This window comes from Neomonachus schauinslandi, chromosome 6, assembly GCF_002201575.2.
Source record: "Neomonachus schauinslandi chromosome 6, ASM220157v2, whole genome shotgun sequence".
NCBI classification, from domain to species: domain Eukaryota; kingdom Metazoa; phylum Chordata; class Mammalia; order Carnivora; family Phocidae; genus Neomonachus; species Neomonachus schauinslandi.
In genome coordinates this window covers 1260352-1286079 of record NC_058408.1, presented here as the reverse complement: position 1 = coordinate 1286079, position 25728 = coordinate 1260352, and the positions used below count along the sequence as shown (strand labels likewise).

The 25728-nt window shown below is 57.4% G+C and overlaps 3 protein-coding genes across 9 annotated transcripts; 2 read left to right on the top strand and 1 right to left on the bottom strand.

The window, feature by feature from the left end:
- Nucleotides 1–556: 556 nt before the first annotated feature.
- On the bottom strand, nucleotides 557–9304 carry HCN3 (hyperpolarization activated cyclic nucleotide gated potassium channel 3). The gene is made up of 8 exons (XM_021681979.1): nucleotides 9021–9304; nucleotides 5453–5882; nucleotides 4423–4584; nucleotides 3824–4042; nucleotides 3284–3430; nucleotides 2690–2930; nucleotides 1710–1874; nucleotides 557–1257 (listed from the first exon to the last, which is right to left on the bottom strand). Exons 1-8 carry the CDS (start codon nucleotides 9302–9304, stop codon nucleotides 557–559), a joined length of 2349 nt encoding a protein of 782 aa, XP_021537654.1.
- A 2437-nt stretch (nucleotides 9305–11741) lies between these two features.
- Nucleotides 11742–20668, top strand: CLK2 (CDC like kinase 2). Of its 6 annotated transcripts, XM_044916259.1 has the most exons (13): nucleotides 11742–12005; nucleotides 13805–13974; nucleotides 14668–14896; nucleotides 15585–15672; nucleotides 16024–16090; nucleotides 16267–16383; nucleotides 17184–17350; nucleotides 18104–18198; nucleotides 18728–18857; nucleotides 18969–19051; nucleotides 19210–19289; nucleotides 19490–19580; nucleotides 20136–20668. In XM_044916259.1, exons 2-13 carry the CDS (start codon nucleotides 13805–13807, stop codon nucleotides 20319–20321), a joined length of 1503 nt encoding a protein of 500 aa, XP_044772194.1. In that variant the 5' UTR covers nucleotides 11742–12005; the 3' UTR covers nucleotides 20322–20668. The 6 variants fall into 6 exon arrangements, with proteins under 6 accessions (XP_044772194.1, XP_021537656.1, XP_021537655.1 ...); XM_021681981.1 differs by lacking the exon at nucleotides 11742–12005 and having other exon boundaries at nucleotides 13781–13974; nucleotides 14671–14896; nucleotides 15588–15672; XM_021681980.2 differs by lacking the exon at nucleotides 11742–12005 and having other exon boundaries at nucleotides 13781–13974; nucleotides 14671–14896.
- A 423-nt stretch (nucleotides 20669–21091) lies between these two features.
- Nucleotides 21092–25324, top strand: SCAMP3 (secretory carrier membrane protein 3). 2 transcript variants are annotated; one of them, XM_021681983.1, is made up of 9 exons: nucleotides 21092–21316; nucleotides 21644–21721; nucleotides 22342–22464; nucleotides 22545–22665; nucleotides 23099–23227; nucleotides 23673–23832; nucleotides 23935–24036; nucleotides 24545–24662; nucleotides 24876–25324. In XM_021681983.1, exons 1-9 carry the CDS (start codon nucleotides 21251–21253, stop codon nucleotides 25020–25022), a joined length of 1044 nt encoding a protein of 347 aa, XP_021537658.1. In that variant the 5' UTR covers nucleotides 21092–21250; the 3' UTR covers nucleotides 25023–25324. The 2 variants fall into 2 exon arrangements, with proteins under 2 accessions (XP_021537658.1, XP_044772193.1); XM_044916258.1 differs by lacking the exon at nucleotides 21644–21721.
- The last annotated feature ends 404 nt before the right edge of the window (nucleotides 25325–25728 follow it).

The following is a 25728-nucleotide window of genomic DNA, read 5'->3' as shown; positions in this document are numbered from 1 at the left end:
GGGTATGGAGGGGAAGGGTCCACACACGGCAGTGAAGGTGGAGGCCCACACTGGGGAGCTGAGACACCTGCTGATAGCAGTGGAGGCATGGAGGTGGGCGGTGCCCGGCTGTGCTAGGGAGACAGAGGCCGAAGGCAGCAGGCAGCACCTGCAGGGTCACGGGCCGGGAAACAGAGACATCTAGTTGTTTGGCAGTGATGGCGGTGGCAAGGAGTTGTGCTTGGTGAGGTGGAGGCCTAGGCCTGAGCCTGCGCCTGGCAGGAACATGCCAGGGGAACCCCCTCCTCAGAGGCCTTGGAGTCACTTCTACTTGGCAGTGAAGACATACAGCGCCTGGCACAGTGTCCTGAACATGGTAGGCGCTCGGTACATTTGATGAATGGGTGAATGGGGATGTCAGACAGGCTGCAGGGTGCCTGAGCTGAGGACAGAGACCATCTCTTGGTAGTAAAGGGAGATATTCCCACAGGGCCGTGTTTCAGGTCTCCTTGGCCGTCCCCCAGAGGCATCGACCCTCGGGCACACACTGCGGCACCCAAGAGCTTAGCCAAGGGTTTCACATGTTGGCAGAGAGCTGGGGGCCCCGAGGGGCAGCTGACTCAGGCACCGATGGCCTGGGGGGTTGGGCTGTCCCTGGAAGCTTGGCCAGGAGCCCTGAAGAGGACAGGCGTTCACCTCCTGAGCCCTTACGCCCAGGAGAGCCATCCCCAGCTGCCCGTTGAGGCAGAGAGGGTTGGGAGGCTGAGAGTGGGCGGCCCCGAAGTCCTAGTCGCCGTCCACCTCCTCCCGGGGGGGGACCCAGCAAGGACACCTGGGAGCGCCCAGCCCGGGACAGGCTGGCGTGGAGGGTTCGGGCAGGTGGGACAGGCAGGCGGGAGGTAGATGCCCACGGACCCCGGGCCAGCAGAGGGCCAGCTCGGACAGGCACTAGCGGGGAGGCTGGGGAGCCCACTGAGCGTCGAGCAGAGCGAGCAAGGAAAGTAGCTGCAGAGTCAGGGGAGAGGGGCAGAGGGCCCCGCTGGTGAGTCAGGGCAATGGCCACACTGGAGGTCGCGGCGGCGGTCTGCAGGGGTGCGTGCACCAGCGGCCCCCACAGCACTGGCTTCCCGCTGAGCCGAGCTCCTGTGCCCGGGGCCAGGCCCCAGACTCCCCGGGCCGTGTCCCTGTCGTGCTGTACCAAGTGCTGCTCCACGGTGCCCCCGCTGCTGCCGGGACTTGGCTCGGAGCGTTTCCGCTGCAGGACAGAGCTCTTCTTGCCTAGAAATGGTCCCAACGGGGAGAGAATGAGGATGGGGAAGGAGGCCAAGGTGAAGGCTGGGTATCAGAGAGCAGGAAGACAACAAGATGGACTCAAAGGATGGCAGCGAGGTGAGGGATGGGGATGGAGGCTGAAAGGTAGGGGTTGGAGGAAGAGGGCCAGGGAGGACAGTATGTATCTGAGATGGTGCGGCTCAGGGACAGGTACTCAGGGAAGCAGGACTCTGGGCGTGGAGACTCGGGACGATGTCTCCAGGGGTCGGAGACACTGAGTGACAAGGACAGTGAGACACAGTGTTGAAGGTCTTGTGGGGGCATTTGCTGAGAACGGGATGGGCTGGCTGTGACGTTGATGCATTAGCCTGGGCCCTGGGAGGCGGGGCTGCCTTGCTATGGGGGCGGGGTGGGGACACAGCCAGGACCCCAGGGCGCACGGGGCAGAGGGGCCTCACCGATGCGGCGCAGCCGATCCATGGCCACAGTCTCGAAGGCCCGGCGCATCATGGGGAACTCCTCCAGCACGGCGTTGAAATGGTCCACACTCAGGGAGTACAGGCGGCAGTAGGTGTCCGCCCGCACGCTGGCCGTGCGCCGGCCCCGCGTCAGCAGGCAGATCTCTGTCCAAGTTGGGGGGGGGGGCCTCAGAACCGCCGTCCCCAGAACTCCCGCAGAATTCCCTCTCCCCGGGCCTGCAGCAGCTGACCCAGCTCCCTCAGGCTCCTCCCCACCCACACCAAGACCCCTCCTAAAGGCCCCAAGGGTTGTCTTTCTCCAGACGTGCACAATTACAATCTCTCTCACTCTCTCCAAACTAAAGCTGACAAATAGGTGGGTCTTTCTGGCCCCCACGCACCTAGTTGTTCCACTCCATTTAATTCATACCCACTCCCCTGCTCTGGCCCAAGGGGCAGGCCTGGGGCAGCGAATGCAGTCCAAGGGCAACTGAGAAGGAGAAAAGCAGGGCCAAAGGGCAAAGGGCAACATGACAGGGATGCTGGAGAGTGGCGGGTGGTCTGGGGCTGAGCCAGGGCAGAGCCTCGAGCGGCTGTGGGCAGCCTCTGGTGGAACGGCCCCCCACTGCTACAGCCTTACCCCTACACTGTGCTGCCAGGGCGTCCCGCCAGGGAGCCAGCAAACTCAAGCCCCTGGAGCAGCAGGGCTTTATTCCTGTCTTCCCTTCATCTCCCAGGATCCTTGGATTTCACTGCTTAAGGGTTCTACAAGGCCCATTGGCCCAGAAATTGTCAAGCTGGCTATGCATTGGGCTCTCTTAGGAAGCGATTTAAAACCGCAGAGCCCCAGGGCCCAGACTCTGGTTAAGCAGGCCTAGGGAAGGCTGCAGCTCTGTGATTCTGCACACAGCCTGACCCAGGGGAGCAACTGCCCTCTAGCTTCTGCTCCAGTCCCCCCACCCTCCCCGAGGCCTGCTGACCCCCAAAGTAGGATCCATCAGTGAGGCGGGTGTCCCGGGCGCCACGTGCCAGCACACTGAGCAGCCCGTGCTGGATGAAGTACATCTTCCTGCCCACGGAGCCCTCACGCACCACGAGGTCCCCCGGCTGGAAGACCTCAAAGCGCAGCTTGGTGAGCACGGCTGTGACGAAGCTGGGGTCGGCGTGGGCAAACAACGGCATGTGGGCCACCAGGCCCCGGCAGGTGAAGTTAATGATCTCCTGGGCAGGGGAGGGGCCTGTCAGGCAGGCGGTGTCCCCTGCCCCAAGGTGCCCCCATTGAGCTCATCTGTCTCCAGAGGCCCCACCCCTGGGGTTATGATCTGCCAAAGGATGGGGATGCTTCAGTGGGCCTGGGACCATCCCTAAGCTCCTGCCTTCAGAGCTCTCCCACAAGCCCCTGCAGGACCATCCCCCCAAAACAGAGATCCCTGCAGCCCCTCCCCATGTATACTTAACCCCCATAAGACTTTCCAGAAAGACCCTAGTCCCTAAAAGCCCCCCAGAGGCCTGGTCTCATCACCTCCTGACCAACAGCCCCCACCCCAGATGGCACCCCACACGCCCAGCCCCACCTCCCGAAGCGGCTCGCTCAGCTCGCCCAGGATGCTCTCCTCATCGAACATCTTTCCCTGGTAGCGGTGCTCATAGTACTCGTGGATGCGCTGCCGGGTGTCAGCCGGCAGCTTGTGGAAGGACATGTACTGCTCCACTTGCTTGTACTGGAGGGCCAGCCGGTGGTCGGCGGCCAGTGGATACAGAGCCGGGTGCAGGGCAGGGGCCGTGGGGGGTACGGTATGTGGAAGAAAGACCACAGGCATCGGCCAGATCCGGAGGGGTGAAGCATGGAGACACATGGGGGTACGGCGGGCCACAGGGAAGACACACGGCACAGTCACAGGAAAACCCAGACGTGGGCAGAGAAAGGGTCAAGGACAGGGACGTAGGTCCAAACAAGGAAACAGTTACACACAGGGGCAGGGGACAAATGGACACAGGGCAGGGAAGGACACAGAGACCCAACACGGGCATGCGTCAGAATCGGCCTCGAGTGGAGCTACCCAGCCTCTGACACGCTTCCATGCCCACCCCTTCCTTCTCCTGCCCCTGCTGACCTTCTCCTGGTACTGACGTCGGGAAGAGTCCAGGGACTGGATGAGCGCCGTGGCGTGGCCGATGAACATGGCGTAGCACGTGGCACCCACAATCATGCTGAGCATGGTGAGCCAGACGTCGGGCATGCCTACAGGGGCTTGCTGCCCGTAGCCAATGCACAGCATGTGGCTCATGGCCTTGAACAGGGCGTGGGAATACTGGCGCCCCCACGAGTGGTTCTGGAGGGCAGAGTGCATTGCCGAGCTGGACACAGCCTCCTCGGAGAGGCCTCATTCTCCTCCTGCAACCCCCCTCCTTCAGTCCTTCCGCCTGCCCCCCTCTTCTTTAGGCTTGGTTCTGGGGGCCCCAGGGCAGAAGGGGCCTCTCTGCAGCGTGGGGGCCCCCAGTGTCTACCTAGGTGTCCTTCCCTGCCTGCTCCCCACAACACAAGAGCACTTCCTCCCATCCAAGTACTAACCAGGACAAGAGCACCTCCTCTAGGTAGCTTCCCCCCACCCCCACCTCCTCCCGCGGCCATCATCTCCCCCTCCTGCCCCTGCTGCCCAGGCAGAGGAGCCCTGAGAAGGCCAGAGGTGTCAGGGCTGTGGGGAGTTCTCACCACCATGCGGTTGATGGAGACCCAGCAGTCAGGAGGGAAGTCCTGCAGCATGGGCACCAGGAACTGCAGACACCCGTCCCAATGGCACAGCAGCAGCATCATCCCGATGAGGTTGAAGATGCGCACCACGGCACTGGCCAGGTCATAGGTCATGTGAAAGATCTGAGGAGTCCGAGGAGCGGCTGCTGTGCACAGGACCCCCTCCCCGCTGGGCCTCCTCTAGTCCTGGCCCTGCAAATTCTCTCCTTGAACTTCTCTGGCCCCAGCCCCCATGGACGTTTCAAACGCGGCTGTGGTTCACGCACAGCAGATACAAAGTCGGCTGGGCTACTACTCTCATCTTATGCATAGGAAATTGACGCCAGTCACGTGCCCAGAATCACAGCGTCACAGCAGAAACTCAACACAATCTACTGCGCAAGCTGCCCAGGCCGTGCCCGCTGGAAGAGAGGAAGAGGGCATTTCACGGTGCAGTGTCCCCAAGGCCTGCGTGCCAGCACTCGCGCCCGCAGCCCCCTTCCCCTCCCCCCAACACTAACAGAACTTACTATGTTCCAGGCACTGTTCTAGGAGCTTTACGGGTATTAATTCCTTTAAGCCTTATAACCTTCTCGTATGTAAGTGTATTTAACGTCTTCATTTTATAGAAGAGGAAACCAAGTCTCGTATAGTAAATAGTAAAACGGGGATATGATCACAGGCAATGAAATCGCAGGGCCCACACTCTGAACCACTAAACTCTGCTCCCCTTGAAGCCGAAACTCCAGGCCCTTCCACCGCCTGCTCCCCTCCCACTTCCGCCTGCCCCCGCCCAACTAACCTGCAAGTGTTCCTCCGCAGCTGCGCCCCACCCTCCTCACCTGCGGGGCGCGGGCCCCCCCCCCGAACCCTCAGAGTGCCCCTGCTTCTGCCCCACCAACTCTGGAGAGAGCCCACCCGGCTGCCTCACTCCATAAAGTCACCAGGAGCCCCACCCATAGCGCTGTCCCGGAGAAGTCTGCGAGCCCCCCTGCCCACCTCCCCGCCCCACCTCCTCCCACTGGTGTATGTAGCGGATGAGGCGGGAGAGGCGCAGCAGCCGTAGCAGGCTGAGGATCTTGGTGAAGCGCACAATGCGCAGCGCCCGCGCTGTTTTGTAGACCTCGGCATCCAGTCGTGGTTCCAGCTCCACCACCAGGAAGATGTAATCCACCGGGATGGAGGAGATGAGGTCGACCAGGAACCAGGTGCGCAGGTAGCGCGACCGAATGGCCCGCGGTGCCAGCAGGATTTCAGCACCCTCCTCAACCACGATGCCGGTGCGGAAGTTGAGCACCAGATCCAGCAGGAAGAAAGTGTCTGAGAGGACGTTGAAGACGATCCAAGGTGGGGAGTTCTCCTCCTTGAAGAAGGTGATGCCCACGGGCAGCACAATGAGGTTCCCCACCATCAGCAGGAGCATGATCAGGTCCCAGTAAAACCTAAGGCGGGGGTGGGACGGGGAGTAAGACCACGAGATTGCACCAGCCACTCGACAAACAGCAGAGTCTGACACAGCTAAGGGTGGGGAACGGAATGGTCATTTACAGCTGGTGGGAGTGTAAGGTGGGACCACCATTTGAGAAAATAGTTTGGTATTATCTAATAAAGTTAAACATTTGCATTCCCTGCAACCCAGCAATTCCATTCTAAGTATATTCACACTCCAGGGAAGTATGTGCTCCAGGAGATACATACAGGAATTTTTACAGCAGCATGAAATCTGGAAATAATCCAAAATGTTCATCAGTAGAAAAATGTAGATTAATAAAATAAATACCGTAGATAAATAGACTGTGATATACTCATGCCCTGGAGTAATCCACAACACTGAAATCACCCAACAGCAGCTACATTCCACAGCGTGGGTGAATCTCACTAATCTAGTGTTGAGCAAAAGGATACATACTGGATGATTCCACTTGTACAAAGTTCAAAAACAGCCAAGACTAAACTGCATTATTTAGAGAGTCACAAAAAAGCGGTAAAACTATTTTTAAAAGAGTAAGGACATGAGTGCCACAAAAATTAGAATAATAGGTTAGGGAAAGGGCTGTGAGACCAGGAAGGGTGCTTCTGGGCGCCGGCAATGTAGTCTCTCTTCACCTGGGTGGTTGTTACACGGGGGTGTGTTTTGTGATTACATCTACATGTATGTGTGTACGCATACGTGTACATGTGCCTACGTACACACACATGTATTTTGAGTACATATGCAATGTAATATGCCAGCATATGCTATACCGCTAGGTAGAAGTCTACGTATAGGTACCCACTGGACAGATGTGTCTACTAGACACACCCTCGCTGTATACACTCATACATCTCTTTAATGTGTACAACATATACATAGTATTTTGTCATGTACATGCTTTATGTCACTATCATTAAATATTTTTAAGGTTAAAAAAAGACCGAGTACCCTGTGCTAACCCCACAGGGTTGTTGAAAACACACACACTGAGACAATGGGTAGGACAGTGTGTACAAGCACTAGTTGGTTTCATGACTCACCCACCTTTTGTTCCCAGATTTCTGAAGAGGTTGCTGCTTCTTCCATCTCCAGCTCTCTGCCCATTCCTGGTCTAGGACTTCACGCCCTCCCCACCCCAACCCTCCTTCCCAACACATCTGGACCCATGGTTCCTGGTTCTCTGCTGGGATCTGCTTGTCTATGTCCCAGGGTGGGGTGGTCTGTTCTGTTTCCCATCTGAACTGAGCTTTTTAGGGATGCCCCACCCCCCTTCACAGCCCTTCAGACAGGGCTGCACACAGAGAGGCTCCACAGGAGATCCCGAGGCAGCAAGGCTTAAAGCTCTGCACTCCTTTCCTTCCTAATCTCCCTGTGCCTACTGGCACTCTGGCTGAGCCCAGGTAAGGGCACTGGCAGGGGAGGGCCACAATGCTGTGGTGGAAGTGTGGAAAGAAGAGGTCAGGAGGAAGCTAGGTGAAGCCTTCATTCAGAGATCACTGGACCATCTAGGGCCCCCATTAGCTATGGTGGTTTTATTTCTATTTTTTAAAGATTTATTTATGTATTTGAGAGAGAGAGAGGCAGGGGGAGGAGCAGAGGGAGAGGAAGAGAGAGTCTGAAGCAGACTGAGGGTAGAGCCCAATGCAGGGCTCAATCTCATGACTCTGAGATCACTACCTGAGCTGAAACCAAGAGTTGGACGCTTAACTGATGGGGTGCCACCCAGGCACCCCAGCTGTGGTGGTTTTAATTCCAGGACACACCTAATCACAGCATCAAACCAGGACCCAGCCCCTTCTGGGTGTGACTACAAAATCAATCTTTTCAGCTTCTAAAAGAAACATGGGGGTTCCCAAATCCAGGCCTTCAGGAAGCCTCTCAGACTGTGTGCTTTCAATCAACAACAAATCCTTGACCCCCTCTTCCTCTGCCTCCTGGGCCACTGGAGAAATCCTGTACTGTGAGCTGGGAGAGGAGAGGAGAGGAGAGGAGAGGAGAGGAGAGGAGAGCTCGCCCAGCCATGGAGCATCTTCACAGCCTGACTCACAGGCAGTCACAAGCCTAGCAGGTGCTGCAGTAGAGAGGACGGAGAAGAAGCATGCTAATAAGGGGGAATACATGGCTTCTGAGGGTTACACCTGAGGGTGAAACGGGGGAGGGGAGGAAGATCACAGGAGGTTAGAACAGGTGCACCGGTGGGGTAGGAATAAGGCAGTAAAGAGGGAAGAGGAAGGAACAATGGGAGAAAGAGGAACATTTAGGGAGTGTGTATGGCTGTGGATTCAAAATGATGTCTAGGTCTCCAATTGTGTTTCCAGGCTCCTGATTCACACCTCATCCTTTCTGCTCACTTTGCTCCCCACCTTAGGTGCTTTGGACACATCGTTGCCTCATCCAAAAGCTGTCCTTCATTTCCCCCAAGGACAGGGCTGCTCTCCTCCCCTAGCGACCTTGATGTAGAGGTACAGCCCCACCTCCACCCTCTGTCCCTACGTCTCTCTGATAGTCACCTGGGAGGGTGGCCGTGCCCCTGCGTTGCTGCCTCAATCGCTCCGAGTCCCGGCCCTGCCCCGCTGCATCCCGCCTTCAGCACCAGGGACAGCGACGAGAACCGCAGCTGGGACACCCCCGGGCCCCCGCCCCACAGCCTCCCTATTTTTTCCTGGTAGCCTGCCCTGCTGAACTATGCAGGTGCTGGGGGTGGAAGTGCAAGGGTGGGAGATACGGGAGCTCGGTTTCTCCCTCAGGCTGACCCCGACCCCGAACATGACATAATTTCCCAGATCCCCGGCAGACAGGACTGCAGGAGGCAGGGGTCCCTAACTCCACTAGTCCCTGTAGTCCAGGGGGAGGGCCAGGTTCCCGAAACGGGAAATCCAGATCTCTGCTGTCTGCTCTGGTGTCAGGTCACCGAGGACCTCCGGCTGGGAATCCCTCGCCCAAGAATTCCCAGGCTATATTGGGGGAAGTGACTCTGTCGTCCCACCCGAGGACCCCTGGGCCGGAAATGAAGTGTCCGTGGAGGGTGGGGCGGACCCTGCCCCCGAATCGCGGCCCGTGGAGGTGGGATCTGTGTCCCCCGCCCTCCTTGCTGGGCCCCCAGTACCGGAAGTCGCTGTAGGGGTGGATGATCCAGGCCCCCGCTGACTTGACCCTCTCCTGCTCGATTTCCACTGCTTTGTGGCTGCCAAACACGCGAAGGGAGAACTTGTTGACCGTGGGCTGGAGCAGCGTCCCGAGCTGCCTCCGCTTGGGCTCGGGCCCAGACGCGGGCGCCGGGAGCGGTCCCGAGGCCGCGGTCGCAGGCGCCGGGGCAGCAGGAGGAGCCGCCTCCAGCCCAGGGGTCGCCCGTTCGTCGGCCCCTGTCGTCGGCCGCTGCTCTGCCTCCATGACGTCCGTTGGCTTACAGGCTTGGCCTCGTAGACCCTGCCGCAGCCATCCGGGACCCCGACCCCTCCCGGGGTAGGAGCCGACGCAGCCGGGCGGGCTCGGAGCTGCCGGCGCGCGGGGCGGAGGGGGTGTGTGCGCCAGACTCGCGGGCGGGCGGCCGGCTGGTTGCGGGGCGCCCCCTGGCGGGAGCCGCCTCGAGAAGAGGCGGGGCCGACGAAGCCCGCCTCCTGGGAGGACTGCGGCGTGGGCGTGGCCTGGCAGGTGGGGGCGCTACTCCAAGTGCAGGAGGAGGAGGAGGCGGGGAAACGCGGCCAGAGTCACGGAGGGGGCGTGGCCTAGCGTTGATGCGCTTTCAGCCAATGAGCGCTGGGGAGGCGGAGCCGCCTGCGAGTGGCGGGAAAACCGGACGCTGGCCGGAGGGCGAGGAATTGGGGACCAATGGAAGAGGCGGGGAATGGCCACTCTTACTCACGGACTTCCTGCATTTCACTTTCTTTTTTTTTAAAGATTTATTTATTTATTTATTTATTTGACAGAGAGAGAGAGAGCGAGAGAGGGAACACAAGCAGGGGGAGTGGGAGAGGGAGAAGCAGGCCTCCTGCGGAGCAGGGAGCCCGATGCGGGGCTCGATCCCAGGACCCTGGGACCATGACCTGAGCCGAAGGCAGACGCTTAACGACTGAGCCACCCAGGCGCCCCTGCATTTCACTTTCTTTATCAGCACTCTCCTACGCATATTCCTTTCTTTTCATCTCCACGCCCCTCCCCTTAGGATTTCATTTCCGAAGTCATTGTGCCAACCTTCACCAAGAGTGACCCTACCCGTCACTGAGTGGACGCTGAGGACACAAAGATGAATACCCAAGTCCCAGCCACAAAGCCAGTCTCGTCTATGCCCGCATACAGACACAGCTAGAAGCTCCTAAATATCTCAAATTCCTCCCCTCGTTTCCGTTTCTTATGGCCACTGCCTGATTTCAAGCCTTCAGCATTTTTTCACCTTGATTATTTCAGAGGCCTCTACAAGGGGCCCTACACCCTCTCAGGCCAGTTCTTTTCCCACAGTCTGCCAGAGTTACTCGCCTGAGTCAAATGTGCTATGTCCTTCAAACTTCTCCATCTTCTGTAGGATGACGTTTAAGCTCCTTATGAAGGAGATACGAGGCCCTGCAACATGGACCTACTTTCAACAGCCTCTCTTCTGATAGTCCCTCTCTGGAAAGCCAGGCCTCCAATCGTGCTGAAATGCTGTGTTCTGTCTTGTCCCCAGCCCTTTGCAAATATTTTTCTGCCTGGTATTCTTCTCCAATTCCCTTCTGACAGCTGGTTCACGGGACATCTCCTCTAGGAAACCCAGAAACACATTTCCAAGTCTCCTTTCCCCAGCGAGAGTCTAGTCTAGAGCTTTCTTACAGCGTCCCTAATAGCTGTCGTCACAAGGCTTTCTCTCCTGTCAGACCCGGAGGCTCTGAAGAACAGGAGCCTTGCGCCTGGCACAACGCTGGACACGTGGTGGACATGCAGTAAATGCTTGCTGCAGGAACGGACGGTCCTGTAAGGTGTTCGTGGAAGGGGAAGGGAACCCTCCACTCTTTCCTGTCAACCCCTTCCTTACCCTCCCTCTCCTATTTTAGGGAACCCTCCCTAAACCATTTCTGGCTAACTGATCTAATCTGCATCTAACTGTCCTCCACCCCTGTCCCCTCTGATAGGTCCCGACTTTCACACAGTCATACTCAAGTTATGTTTTCTTTTCCCTTTGTGACTATTTCTCAATCCAGGTTGTCTCAAGGTCTCCTTCTCTTTCCTCTTTTTTTTTTTTTTTCCTCCAGTTCAGTTGATTTACACTTCTCATGTACTGCGTCTGAGTTCGGAACACACGAGCTCTCCGCGAGCTCCCCTCTTTCAGCACCCGCTTCTCCTTCCCTCCATCTCTCAACCTCTCCTCCACGGCCGGACCCCTGACCCTCACGTGCATACCGTTTGTTCAGCACAAAAGCGGGGAGCCCCTCTTTGCTGTGGCTAGGTAGCCAAACTGTTTTAAGAACTGGATATTCGCAGACTGTGCTGGAGAGTCAGACCTCACATCAAGCCTCTAAAGGTGTGCTGAGCGCCGACGCCCCGTAAATGACAACTTCCAGGTTCCTCTCCAACCCCCACAGCTCGCAGAGTCAGCCCCACAAGTGTTCCGGAAGGCACAGACCGATGAAGGAGAAGGAAGGCAGCGCGGCGGGGCGGAGCGCGCCCCGCCGCCCGCCCGCAGGAACTCCCGCCCCCGCGCCCCCGGCGCTCCCACAGCCGCGCCCGCGAGCTACGCGAGGACGCGGCGGCGTGCGCGCCGCCCTGGGGGCGGGGCCCGGGGGGGGGTCGCTGGGAGGTGGCGCGGGACGTGCGTGCGTGCGTGCGTGCGCGCTCGCGGTGGCGGCGGCGGATCGGAGAGGCCACAGCCGGAGACCGAGCTGGGATCGGGCCCCGGGCGGGGGCGGTGCGAGCGGCTCCGAGCGGACCCTGGGGGCGGGGACGGAGCCGGGGCGGGCGGGACTGGAGCGGAGCCCGGGAACGAGGCGGGAGGTCCCAGGGTCTCGGGTTGGGGGGGTGGAGCCGCACTTCGTCGCCGCGGGGGTGCCGGGACTCCGGCCGCAGTGCCGCCGCCATCACGGACTTCCTGTGGGACAAGCGCACGGGCCTCGCCGCCAGAACGGTGAGCGCGCGGGCTGGCGGGCCGCGGGGCCGCGCGGAAAGATGGCGACCGCGGAGCGGGAGGGGGCAGAGTGGGGCTGGGGGCCCGGCCGCGGGGCGCGAGGGGAGGAGGAGGGTAGAGCCCTGCGAGGCGGCCGAGGTGAGGAGTAGGGAGGTGAGGAGGAAGACCGGCCTGCCCTCGGTGGACCCGGGAGGACCTATGGGGACTCGGGAGGGGCCGGAGTCGGAGAAGGGGCGATGGAGCGGGGATGGGAGTGGTTCCAGAGATGGGAAGGAGCGGAACACCAAAGTTGGACCAAGGCTGGGGACGAGGAAGACACCGCCGTGTCACTGGGAGCGACTGCAGAGTTGGACTCGAGGAGTTGGTTCTGGGCTTTCGGAGTGAGAAAGGAGGGCGGGGGGAGGTTTACAAGTTGAGAGAGGTGAACTGGAGGTGCCTCGGGTGGGGAGGGCCTGTGAGGAACTGCGGTGGCGGTGTGTTGGTGGTGGGATGTTGATGTGGCTGTGCTCAACAAGGTTGGATTACCTGGGAGAGTCCTGCGTTTGGCCTTGTTAGAGCGGCACCGAATCAAAGATCATCCTCCTCCTCAATATGAGGAGGTGGGAAGTAGAAGTTCAGAATGAAAGCCAGATGTTGGAGTCATTAAGCCTTTCCACGTCTAATCCCCCCCCACCATAAGACTTACGTTCCTGGGCCTATATAATTTTATTTTGTTCACATATACTTATTTTTCTAGTGATTTTTTTTGGTTTTTTCTTTTAAGGAAAAAAGTATTTGTGTACCATGCTATTCCAGTTTGAATAACTAACTGGAAGGGGGCCAGCTTTTAGCCAAGTAGTGCTGATATTAATTAAAAACCAGTTATTCAGTACTTCTTAAGCACAAGAGGGGAGGGGCCAAATGGGAAGCTGACTGCAGCTTGGGGCCTCCTGTGTTAAAAACTTTTAAGGGGGATTTGGCCAGTGATGTGAGAGGTGATTAAGACAGTTCAAGAGGGGGGCGCCTGGGTGGCTCAGTTGTTAAGCGTCTGCCTTCGGCTCAGGTCATGATCCCAGGGTCCTGGGATCGAGCCCCGCATCGGGCTCCCTGCTCAGCGAGAAGCCTGCTTCTCCCTCTCGCACTCCCCCTGCTTGTGTTCCCTCTCTCGCTGTCTCTCTCTGTCAAATAAATAAATAAATTCTTAAAAAAAAAAAAAAACCAAAACACAGTTCAAGAGGTCAGACCCAAATCCCTGGAACTTGCTTATATTTGGTACTGCTATATGTAGAAGCCTGGTAAACTGGACTCCTGCCCACAGGATACAGAATGGTCTGGTTGGGAAAACAAAGATACACTCTTAATAATTGTAAAACATTTATTACGATGATGTATACAAAAATGTTATTCTATCCAGTTGTGAGGAACTCAGAAATGGCACAGATGTAGTTTAGATTCCAGCCAAGGATGAACTGAGACATCAGTTACACAGTCCCACCTGTAATGAGCTGTGGCCCAGACCTAAAGTTCTTCCTGGAGCCAAGTTTGAGGGGAATCAGTAGAGCAATGAGAGGAAGGGGCTGGCCTGAGGGGAGGGGAGGGTTCCTAGAGTTTTCCACCAGAGTTTGTAGGTGATATATACCCCACTCCACTAAGGAGAAATTATAAGCACAAGGAAGACCAAGGAAGTTGTAGGTCATAAAATGAAGTAGAAGTAAAAGAGCAGAAAGCAGCTTGGCATCTCTGGAGCAGCTAGGCCTCGGAGCAGAATTCTGAAAACTCAGAGCTTTTCCCCACTATTTCTGTTTTTCCTTCCCTTCCAGATGCCTCATCCCCGAAGGTACCATTCCTCAGAGCGAGGCAGCCGGGGCAGTTACCATGAGCACTATCGGAGCCGAAAGCATAAGCGACGAAGAAGCCGCTCCTGGTCAAGTAGCAGTGACCGGACCCGGCGGCGCCGGCGGGAAGACAGCTACCATGTCCGTTCTCGGAGGTGAGGCTTCAGGAGGAGAGACTTGGGTTCAAGGTCACTCACTCAGTTACGTGTTCAAGATTTACTGGTTACACGCTGAGCGGTCGGGGTAAGGCGATAGTCAGGACTGTTAACAGCACAAGCCGTTTGCGCTGAGGTGCTAAGGCGGTTCTCATAGAGGAAGAATGCAGTCAGGGGCCGAGGGGGCGGCCGGCAGCGTTGGTTGGAGTGTAATTCGGGAAGACTTTCCTAGAGAACGTGCCATCCAGGCTGGTCTGGAGGACAAGGGAGAGTGTCTCAGGCACAGGGAGAGGAGGCGCAGAAGACTGGGGTCTAGAGCTAGCTGCTGTCCTGACAGGACGAAGGTCTGAGGTTTGAGTGACAGCGGCGTGTCGGGGGGGGGGGGGGCAGTTCGGAGCAAGACCGGAAGTTAGTCAGGAAAGAAATGGCTCTTGGCGCCATTCGCTGTGTCGCCAGAGGGGAGAGCAGGCCCCAGAGCAGTCGTCCTGCCGCCGTCTTTCCGGAGGTCGTGGTGACCCGGGGCCGCGGGGATCCTCCCCTGTGCCCCGTTACTTCACTGTTCCGGCCTCGGCCCTCGGTGACCTCCCGAGTGCGCGAGGCGGGTGTCCTGCCCCGCCGCTGGTGCTGAGGGCCGCCCGGCCCGTCGGCCCGTCGTGCGGCGGGGCGTGCCCTTAGTGGCGTGCTGTCCCCCAGCAGCTATGGCGACCGCTCGTCGGACCGGAGGGCGTGCGAGCGGCGGTACTACGGCAGCTACAGGCGCAACGGCTGCAGCCGGGCCCGGGGAGAGGCGTGCTGCGAGGCCGGCTTCCGGCACTCGTGCGAGTTCCCCCGCGAGGACAGCAGCTTCCGCAGCCAGCGCGGCAGCCGCAGGAAGCCCCGGCGGCGGAGGCGGCGCAGCCGGACGTTCAGCCGCTCGTCCTCGGTGAGTGCCGCCGGGCCCTTCCTCTCCCCGCCCGTCTGCCCCCTGGGAGCCCGGTAAGTGCCAAGTGTCCTCGTTCTCAGCTGAGCGACGGGGCGTGAGCGGTGCCGCGGGCGCTGAGTCCGTCCACCGTCTCCGAAGCGCTGCGGCTCCCGGAGGGCCCTGGGGTCTGCTCCGGAGCTGGACGGGCACAGCGTGCTTGTGAACCCCAGCGCCCTCCTCGGCATGCTGGGCTGACTGTGTCGGGAGCAGCTCCTGTGTCCCAGAGGCTTCCGCTCTCTAGTGGGGACCTTGCTTGTGAATAGCCTTTTTCCCACAGGCTCTGGGCTCCATGGCCCCCTCAGCAGGTGGGCTTGGGTGGGGGGCAAAGGGAGATCTGTGCCTGTCTGGAAGGGCGTTGTGTGGAGCATGGGGTCGTGGGTGACACTGGGGACAACACCACCTCTCTGCTCTGCCCGTTCCTCTCCCTGTTCCCGTTTTGGGTTTGGGGACTTGGGATTATGCGCCGCTCTCTCTTCTCACCCCGATCCGCCTTACTGCATCTGACGTGTTCCCTTCCACTGTCCCCCATCATCGTCTGTCCCCCCTGGCTGGGCGCCTGTGACCGGTGACCCCTCCACCACCCACCCCGCCTCCCTCCGGCCCCCGCTCCGACACCTGGCTCGCTCCGACCCCCCCCGCCCCCCGCCAGCAGCACAGCAGCCGGAGAGCCAAGAGTGTAGAGGACGACGCTGAGGGCCACCTCATCTACCACGTCGGGGACTGGCTACAAGAGCGATGTACAAGCCAAATCGTAACAATCCTATAGCCTGTAATGGTCCCATAGCCATCCTAACGTCCCGAGCCAACCCAAGTCACAGCCTCTTGCCTTTCCTCAGTGGTGTTGTTTATCTGGGTGGTTTGAGTTGCTGTTGAGAATTGACCTCTGCTGTCCACTCCCAGCTCTCATGGCCCCTGGGTTAAAGGTGGTGGGAATCACGCAGGGGTGTTCTTCCCCTGTGACCATCTGTATCTGTTCCCCCTTCCTTCATCTCCTCACCCCAGGTTGCTGTACCCTTTTTTCTTCCTACTCAGCTCATTCCCCACCTTCTCTCCCTCCCTCTCCCCGACCCTGCTCTTTTTCATTTCAGATGAAATTGTAAGCACTTTGGGAGAGGGGACCTTTGGCCGAGTTGTACAGTGTGTCGACCATCGAAGGTAACTACAGCCCCCTCTCTCCCTGTTCCATACGTGCTAGTATAAAGAGGTAGTGAGCGTTATCTGGGGCTTTTTTGCTGATTAGCCAAAGGTAGGATTTCTTAATCCCCAGACAGCCCCATTCAGTCTGAGATGGTTTTGACGACCCAGCAAAAACCTCTTCTGCCATCCCACAGGGGTGGGGCTCGAGTTGCCCTGAAGATCATTAAGAATGTGGAAAAGTACAAGGAAGCAGCTCGACTTGAAATCAATGTCCTGGAGAAAATCAACGAGAAGGACCCTGACAACAAGAAGTAAGGAAGCAAAGGAGTATGTGGGGAATGTGAGAGGCTCCACTCCTGTACAGGAACACCTTCCAGGCCTCGGTTAGGCAGGCAGGGGAGTCCTAGACCTTCTCATCCATTCATTTTTTGTTCATCATCTTAGACTAGTAGAATGGTAGGGGCAGGAAGGGAGGGTCTGATGTGCTGTAATCCATTCCCTGTGTTTCCAGGGCAGTGAGATTGCTCTGCAGTTTGGCCCCAGCCCAGGGTGGCCTCTGGAGAGCTGGGCCCTGGAAATGGCCCTGAGACTGAGAATTAGGATTTTCATCAAAAAGTCATTTGAGCTTTCTGTACTGATGAGGCCCCAGACATTTGTATGTAATATTTCTGTTCATGGACCTTTTATAAGCTAAAAGTATAATAAGGACACTAAACAAAGACACAAGAAGACGATCGGTATAATCATGGGCCCACTGGTGGCTGGTGGTCAGTGAATTTCAGGAGTGGGAGCTGGGGTCAGGGTTTAGGAATGACAGTTTGACAATTCAGGGTCCATACTGGAGCCTGGCATCCCACTCTTCAGCCAGTAGAATTGTTTTAACTATTTAAAATGATGCAGGAAAATGGTTTGAAGCTCGGCAGGTAGTATCTCTCTTCTTGGGTCTGCCGGAAAGGCCATTCCGTCGCTGAACTGAGTTTTGTTGGTGATGCTAGCTGGCGTGTTTTTACACAAGCCTGTGGAATCAACAGCTTTGCGGTCCCTCCTTGTTGGAGGGGTGGTGGGCAGATGGGAGCTTATCAGACCTCCCCCTCCCCCATCTCTCTTCTAGCCTCTGTGTGCAGATGTTTGACTGGTTTGACTACCATGGCCACATGTGCATCTCTTTCGAGCTTCTGGGTCTTAGCACCTTCGATTTCCTCAAAGACAACAACTACCTGCCCTACCCCATCCACCAAGTGCGCCACATGGCCTTCCAGCTGTGCCAGGCTGTCAAGTGTGAGTGCGGTGGGCCTAGGTGGACTTGGGGCAACCCCTCCCTCTCTGGGACCTTTCTGTGTCCGTTTACACTGGCTGAGCCCCTCAGCTGTCAACTTGATTATCTGCAGTTCTCTTACTGTCACGTTGACAGCTCCCTCACTTGACTCCTTGACCAGTGTCCTCAGCATCACTGATGAGTCTTACTCCACATGCAAAAATCTAAGAGGAGCTGGAAGAGAAAGCTTCTGAAATCAAAGCATTGAATTACCTCTTTTTTCTCTTCATTTCCCTTCCTTGGGAAAGTGTTAAGTCAGGCTGCAAACACAAAGAGACAAAAAGGCTTCTCAGGCTAGAGGTTTATGTTTGTCTGAGCTGAGATGCTCTCCATTTCCAGCAAAGGTGGGAGCAGGGACGAGTGCAACCAAGGGGGCCAGGTAGGGGAGCCAGACAAGTACATGGTTCCTCTTGGGTTTTCATAACTATGCAGGCTTACGGAGTTGAATTCACAGAATGTCAAGCACATACGTCAAAAGACAAAAAATGCATGGCAGACTCTTTATACATCAGTTGAGAATTACGTTTGTGTCTTACATTGATAAGCGTACGGCTTCTTAGACCAGGCATTTCATTTGGATGTAGAGCAGAGAGCAGCCTAGTGATTCTGGACCTGCCTCCTCACCAGCTTTGAGCCAGGTGACCAGACTTGGGGTCACTGGTGTCCGTTAGCCCTGGCCACCTGGACCAACCTTGACTTGGCCTTCTCCCCTGCAGTCCTCCATGATAACAAGCTGACACATACGGACCTCAAGCCTGAAAATATTCTGTTTGTGAATTCAGACTATGAGCTCACCTACAATCTAGAGAAGGTAAGAGGGACAGGTAGCCATGCCACTTTTCCTTTCTCGTAGCCCCTTTCCTCCCTTTCGCTTTCTCCCATATTCTCTCCCGGTCTGGCTCTGAGTAAACCAGAATACCAGAGTAGATTGAAGGGGAGAGGTTGAAGAAGACTTAAATTGGAAGAGAACTTTTAAGGAGGACCTCAGATAACTTTCCAGTAGAGTGCAAATGCTTCTAAGATACTTGGTTTGGACTTTCTTCTCCGTAAGGGAAGCTCAGTTCTCTTGATCTATTTTCAGAAACGCTGTATACCAGTCACTTGGAAAAAGTCCAGATGCACAGGGACTTGCATGCTATGCCATGATCATTCCTTAATCCTTTCCCACTCCTAAATTATCTGCAGGATACGGGGGATGCTGTAAAGCGGATTCTCCAGTGTGTTATGGGAACAAGCAGGTCGAGGTGCTTTTTTTAAGGCCTGAAAGTACTTTAGAGAATAGTGGTAAGAGTCTTGGTCCAGGGTGGCTGGGGTCCATTGTCTTCCTGCTCTGCTCCTAGAAACGAGATGAACGCAGCGTGAAGAGCACAGCTGTGCGGGTGGTGGACTTCGGCAGTGCCACCTTTGACCACGAACACCATAGTACCATTGTGTCCACTCGCCATTACCGGGCACCGGAGGTCATCCTTGGTAAGCGGGAGCGAGTGGGGGAACAAGGTTGTCCAAGTATGTGAGCGTGGGTGGTGGGGAGGGGAGGGCCCCCTAAGCATCATAACACCTTGTCCCTCCTGCTCCCCCCAGAGTTGGGCTGGTCACAGCCTTGTGATGTGTGGAGCATAGGCTGCATCATCTTCGAGTATTATGTTGGCTTCACGCTGTTCCAGGTAAGGGGTGGGGTGTCTTCTATAGCCACCTGGCATTCTACCTGGTTTCCTTGTCTGCTGAGGACCTGCCTGCTCACTCCACATTGCTTATCGTCCTGGAAGCTGGTCTCCAGCAGCCTGTTCTCAGTCCCATGCTCAGTTCTGTCTTTGTTTCCCAGACCCATGACAACAGAGAGCATCTAGCCATGATGGAAAGGATCTTGGGTCCTATCCCTTCCCGGATGATCCGAAAGACAAGGTGAACCTTGAGGGTGTGGGGGGGACTTAAAATCATTTCCTTTTTCTCCACAAGACCGGTCTGTTTCACATCATTTTCTTTTTTTTTTTTTGACACCTTCCCCTCGCCGCCCCCCCCAGCTACTCTCACATGGGGGAATAAGGGAAGTATCCCACAACAAAAGGAACCTCCTGACCCCTCAACCTCCCCTTCCTTTCTAGGAAGCAGAAATATTTTTATCGGGGTCGCCTGGATTGGGATGAGAACACATCAGCTGGGCGCTACGTACGAGAAAACTGCAAACCACTGCGGGTGAGCCAGGCAGGGGTGAGATAGTGCTTACCGCCCAAAGGTCACTTCCTTCCTAAGGTGCTCTGCCCCTGGAAGGCACTTCACAAGCAGAGTTAGGAAGGAAGGGGGAAAACTGAAAGAAGACATCTTTGGTCAGTAGAAGAGAGAGAAGAGGGAGTGGTTTTTGGAGGGAAGGAGGTTAGACAGCCAAGTCTTTCTTGAGCCAACCAGAGAGCAAAGCAATGTCCTGGATTCTTGAGTCAGAAAAGAATAAACTACCTTTGAAGAGCTTACATTTTAATGAGGAGCTAAAGAAGATTCATGAAATTGACAAAGATATACACATAGAACTTTCAAAGAGTATGAAGGAAGTAATTGTGCTAGAGGGAAGGTAGATCGAACAGTAATATCAGAAATCCTGGTGACGGTGTGCCTCCTGGTAAGGTTGTATTCGTAATAGTATTGGTAAATGGCAGAGCCTTGGTCCTCCAAGGTTGAAAGCTAGGCCCTTGAAGAAAAAGGCAGGACTTGTAAGGCATTGTGCCTCCTCACCTTTTTCCTGCCCTCCACCACCAGCGGTATCTGACCTCAGAGGCAGAGGAACACCACCAGCTCTTCGATCTGATTGAAAGCATGCTAGAGTATGAACCTGCTAAGCGGTTGACCTTGGGTGAAGCCCTTCAGCATCCTTTCTTCGCCCGCCTTCGGGCTGAGCCACCCAACACCAAGTTGTGGGACTCCAGTCGGGATATCAGTCGGTGACGATCAGGCCCTGGGCCCCCCTGCATCTCCTCCAGCAGTGGGTGTCCAGTCCAGGACACTGGTGCTTTTTTATACAAGAGAACAGAGCCGGAGCCCGCCCCTTCCTCCTGGCTCCCTGTATACCTGTGAATATGTGAAATAGTGTAAATATGGAAGAACTTGTACCTGTTGCTCCCTCCCCAGCCTTGTACAGAACGCTGTTCATCCCACACACTTCCCATCCTCCCCTGCCCCCTCACAGTGGAGTTGGACGGGGGCAGGAGGAGGTAACCAGGTGGCACCTAGCCCATGTTTTATAAGGAATTTTGTACAGTCTTTGTGAAATAAAAATGACGTGCTTCATCGGACCCCCACTCCTGGAGCCTGAGGTGTGGGATGCTGGGCTGGAGGGATAGGGAGATTGGCAGCCCTTCCGAGTTTGTGGATGAAGGGAGTCCATCTTACCCTCCCGAGTCCCCCGGAGGGCCGCGGGTCCCCATTTGGCGGGGGGGGGTTGGTGATGGGTGGGGTGCTTCCTGCGGGTTAGAACCGAGGCACCTGTTCCATCCAGCGAGGTGAGCACTGGGGAAGGTCCGGCTGCGGTGGCCACCGGGCGGGAGCCCAGGCTAGTCAGCGGCCCGCGCCGGAGGCGGGACTCCCGCCGGACGTCTCGGCAGAGCGGGCCGGGCCCCGCTGCGGGGCCTGCCGGGAACTGTAGTTCGTTAGTGGGCGGGGCCTTGCGTCACGTGGGGCGCTTCCGTCTTCGGCTGTAGCCGAGGCGCAGGCGCAGGCCGCCGCCGCTGCAGGGATCCTCGGGGCCCTTCCGGCCTTCGCGGCCAATCCGTGCAGAGCCGAGCGGGCGGACCGGGAGGAGCGGAGGGAGCTCCGGGAGCCGCCGCCGCCGCGCAGGGGCGTGGAGGGCAGGGGCGGCCCAGGTCGCAGTTGCAAACATGGCTCAGAGCGGAGACGGCGGAAACCCCTTCGCCGGGCGCGGCGAGCTTGACAACCCCTTTCAGGTGACGCGCGGGCCTTCTTTGGCTAGCTTGGTGGACTCTTCGCGGGTCTGGACGGGCTAACTTGTCTTCCCAGTCCTGACATTTGTTCCGGGGAAGGGCCGCCACGTGGGGGTGACGGTGACTCCAGACCAGTGAGCACCCTGGGGGGCGGGCCCTGCCCCTATAAGGAGCTGGTGCTAGCAGTGTGGGGTGAAGGCTTGGGGGCAGATGTTGGGACGGCAGCGTGGCCTCCGACGTGCAGTGCTTGGAGCCACAGGCATCAGAAGAGGCTCCAGGGAGTTCCCCCAGAGGCCCCAGGTGCCAGCTGAGCCCCAGCTCTGCCCACAGGACCCAGCTGTGATCCAGCACCGACCCAGCCCGCAGTATGCCACCCTTGACGTCTACAACCCTTTTGAGACCCGGGAGGTGAGATTCTCAGAGCACAGGATGGCAGGGAGGGGGAGGGTGTGCCTGTAAGCCCACTCTGTCGGGATACAGGGGACTTTTCTGCATGCAAAGGATCTTAGCCCCCGGAGAGAGGCCAGTCTGCCATGGCTTGCCTAACCCTTCTGGGGACACGAGGGCCACCGATCCCGTTTGAGCTCTAAGCGTTAGTCCTGGGAGGACTTGGAGACTGGCAACGCCTGAACCAGAGCTGTATCTGGGGAGGCTTCTTTGAAGAAAAGAAAGAATGGGGCTGGTAGGAGTTGAGGAGAAAACCAGTTATGCTTAGGCATGCATTTAGAGGGCAAGGAATGAGGAGGACCGGACCTGTTTGTCCCACGGAATAGAAAATGCTAAGAGCTTTAAAAAGTGAAGGGGGTGGGTTCGGTAGATGAGTGCCTTGAGTCCTGACTAAGGGATAGGATGTGGGGGGTGACGAGGGCTGCCGCAGCTTAAGAAAGAGTTCTCTGACAGAGGTTCAACTCTCTGGGTCCGGGGGGAGGCTGGGGAATGGGTTCTGGATCTAAAGGTACTCGAGCAGACTCTAGTACCTGCATTGGGAGGGACTAGGTGATCCCTAAAGTCTTTTCCAAAACCAACAGCCCCCACCAGCCTATGAGCCTCCTGCCCCTGCCCCATTGCCTCCACCCTCGGCTCCCTCCTTGCAGTCCTCGAGAAAGCTCAGCCCTACAGAACCCAAAAACTATGGCTCCTACAGCACCCAGGTAAACAGGGTGTGGGGATGGGGGAGTGGGGGTCAGATCTGGGCCCAGGACTCCCATCTCCCTCTGCGTGTACTGGGCAGGCTTCAGCTGCAACAGCCACCGCTGAGCTGCTAAAGAAGCAGGAGGAGCTCAACCGGAAGGCGGAGGAGTTGGACCGGAGGGAGCGAGAACTGCAGCATGCTGCCCTGGGGGGCACAGCTGGTAAGTGGGTTCTTTGCGGGGGTGGGGGGCATTTGACACTTTTGAAGGAGCAAAAAGAACCTAAGAGCATGGGCTATGGAGCCACATTGCTGAGTTTGAATTTGGGTGCTGTTATTTACTGCCTATGAGCTCTTAGGTAAGTTACTTAATCTTGAGTGTCTCAGTTTCCTTACTTATAAAACAAAAGTAGTATTTGTACATGTTTCACAGGACTTGTGGCAATTAAATAAGGTTCTCCATACAGAGTGCTTGGCATAGTGCCTAAAAGTTGTAAATAATAGTAAACACCATCAGCACTGGTTTTGCTACTCTCTCTCGTCTCCTCGGACCCCGAGTTGGAGGGAGAGAGGACTTGGGGTGGAAGGGAGGGGTGATTCCTTTGCTGGTCTCTGCCTCACGTCTCGGGTCCTCCTGCTCTCTCTCTGCCTTACAGCTCGACAGAACAATTGGCCCCCTGTCCCTTCTTTTTGCCCAGTCCAGCCCTGCTTTTTCCAGGACATCTCCATGGAGATCCCCCAAGAATTTCAGAAGACGGTATCCACCATGTACTACCTCTGGATGTGTGAGTAGTGAGAAGCCTTTTTTGGAGGAAGAGTAAAGGTAGTGACCTTACATCTTTCCTGTCCTGGAGCCTACCCACCTAGAACTCAGCATTTCATCTCTGCTCAGCTTTTGAGTTTAAGGCTAGTTTCTCCAGGAATTTTCCTGGGTTACTCCTTTCATAATATTTACAACTTGTTCTGCCACCCTCTAGAAAACACATGTTCTTGTCCTCTTCCCCTTTCTCTTGTCCTCCTGCATAAACGTTTTCGGAGGCCTTTAAACGTCTTTGCAAAGGTGATCACGTGTGATAGAGATCTGTCTCCGCTGTTGAGTTGAGGATTTTGTGAAGGCAGAAGCTTCCCTTCCTTACTCTGCCGCATTTGGGGAGGGTTGTGTGGTGGGCTTCTGTGGGAAGGAGCCCTTGTTGCAGCCCACACTCAGTGTCCTGTACCTCCATCCCTCAGGCAGCACGCTGGCTCTTCTGCTGAATTTTCTTGCCTGCCTGGCCAGCTTCTGTGTGGAGACCAGCAATGGCTCCGGCTTTGGACTCTCTCTCCTCTGGGTCCTCCTTTTCACTCCCTGCTCCTTTGTGTGCTGGTACCGCCCCATGTATAAGGCTTTCCGGTAAGTTGAGGGGTGGGGGTGGTGGAGAACTTGGGATGGGCCCCACATCTGCTGCTCCCACCCTCATTCTTCTCTCGCTCTCCCCACTTTTCCTGCCCGCAGGAGTGACAGTTCATTCAATTTCTTCATCTTCTTCTTCATTTTCTTCGTCCAGGATGTGCTCTTTGTCCTCCAGGCCATTGGCATCCCAGGTTGGGGGTTCAGGTCCGTGAGGCTACCCGCCACCCCCACCCACCCCCTTCCCTCGTTCCTCTAGACCAAGTCAGCACTAGGTACTGGGGTAGGAGTTGCTCAAAAGAAGGAAAGGTGCTTGTTTAATGAAAGAAACAGGACCCCCTTCCCGGATGGAGAGAGCCCAGTCAGAACTCTAGACAGGCCTAGGTTTGGGGGAGGAAAAGTACATGTGGTCAATCTGAGAGGGCTTCCTGGAGAAAGCACCCGTGAGCACTTCTGAAGCGGGAATGGAGACTCCTCAACAGAAAGGTCTGTTGGGCTGAGGATGTCTTGGGAGGGCCTGGAGAGCTGGGAGCTAATTGCTCGGAAGCTGGAATCAAACTTTGATGAGGGCGGATATGGTTGGGGATTGTGGTACTTGGGAAGCCGCCAGACTGACGGGGGCGCGACCCCTGGTGGGATGGGTGGGAATAGGGCCCGCTTGCCAACCGGTGGAGAGCGGCCCGTCCTCACTGCCGCGTGCCCTCCTTTCTGGCAGTGGCTGGATCTCCGCTCTGGTGGTGGTGAAGGCCAACAAGGCTGTGGCTGTGCTCATGCTGCTGGTCGCCCTGTTCTTCACCGCCATCGCCGTGCTGGGAATTGTGATGCTCAAGCGGGTGAGGGGCTGTGCGGGAGGCGGGGCCGGAAGCGTGACGTCATGGCCCCGGGGGCCTGGGGGGTCGCTCGCCCGGCCGCTGGGCGGGCGCTCAGCTCCTGGACCTCTGGGGTGGGGGGGAGCCACGCAGGAAAAGCCCGAGCCGCAGTGAGCGGGTGATGGGGCGGCTGTGGGGTCCCGGCGCCCGCCAATAATCTCTGCCATCTGCTTGCAGATCCACTCCCTGTACCGTCGCACGGGGGCCAGCTTTCAGAAGGCCCAGCAAGAATTTGCCGCTGGGGTCTTCTCCAACCCCGCCGTGCGAACCGCCGCTGCCAACGCAGCCGCTGGGGCTGCCGAAAATGCCTTCCGAGCCCCGTGACCCCCGGCGGGGATGCCCCGGCCTTGCCGCCGAGGGAGCTCACTTAGCCCCCGTCCCTGACGTCTCGGACTCGGTGAGACCTCACTACTCGGGGTCTTCTCTCTGGCGCCCCCAGTCCCGCAGCCATGACTGCTGACCCTGCCTAGGGGTGCGGGGAGCCCGCTGTGACCCAGGCTCGCTTCCCCTGCCACCCCCCAATTAGGCCACACTACTGCCACCTCTTACAAACCCCACCCAGCTTCTCCCTGCTGTGCCAAGACTGTTGTTTCGGTTATTTAAATAAAAAGAAAGCGGAACTGGAACTCAAATCCCCGTTTCCGGAATTTTTACTGGGAACCCGGCCTTTGGAAGAGAAAAGGGAGTGTGGCGGGGACTGGAGCGGAAGCAGAATGGGAACCCGGGGGGAAGGTCGGGCAGGGCTGCGGAGCCAGCAGGAGCTGCCGAGGGCGGGGCGGCGGAGCTGCGCGGCTCCGCTACTGACCGGGAAGGCGGCGCCGCCTCTGCTGGGGACGCAGCGGGCCCGGGGCCCCAGAGGCTGGGCGGGGCTGGGGTCGGGCCCCTGGCCCGGGGAGGCCGGCCGAGCCCCTACTCTGCACGGGGCCCGCGGGCGGACGCCGGCTCCCGGGGTGCCCCGCTCAGCCCCGCCCCGCCCCCGCCCCCTCTGCACCGGGCCCGCGGGCCGACGCCGGCTCCCGGGGTGCCCCGC

Bases quoted from the DNA above. Each gene is read 5' to 3' on its own strand.
- HCN3 (XM_021681979.1), bottom strand. From the start codon at position 9,304: ATGGAGGCAGAGCAGCGGCCGACGACAGGGGCCGACGAACGGGCGACC. The intron at 2,931-3,283 runs GTGGGGCTGGGC...TCCCCTGCCCAG, and splicing joins TGAGCGAGCCGCTTCGGGAG to GAGATCATTAACTTCACCTG. The intron at 1,258-1,709 runs GTGAGGCCCCTC...GACCATTTCTAG, and splicing joins GGATCGGCTGCGCCGCATCG to GCAAGAAGAGCTCTGTCCTG.
- CLK2 (XM_044916259.1), top strand. From the start codon at position 13,805: ATGCCTCATCCCCGAAGGTACCATTCCTCAGAGCGAGGCAGCCGGGGC. The intron at 13,975-14,667 runs GTGAGGCTTCAG...GCTGTCCCCCAG, and splicing joins TACCATGTCCGTTCTCGGAG to CAGCTATGGCGACCGCTCGT. The intron at 14,897-15,584 runs GTGAGTGCCGCC...GCCCCCCGCCAG, and splicing joins CGTTCAGCCGCTCGTCCTCG to CAGCACAGCAGCCGGAGAGC.
- SCAMP3 (XM_021681983.1), top strand. From the start codon at position 21,251: ATGGCTCAGAGCGGAGACGGCGGAAACCCCTTCGCCGGGCGCGGCGAG. The intron at 23,833-23,934 runs GTAAGTTGAGGG...TCCTGCCCGCAG, and splicing joins CCCATGTATAAGGCTTTCCG to GAGTGACAGTTCATTCAATT. The intron at 24,663-24,875 runs GTGAGGGGCTGT...ATCTGCTTGCAG, and splicing joins GAATTGTGATGCTCAAGCGG to ATCCACTCCCTGTACCGTCG.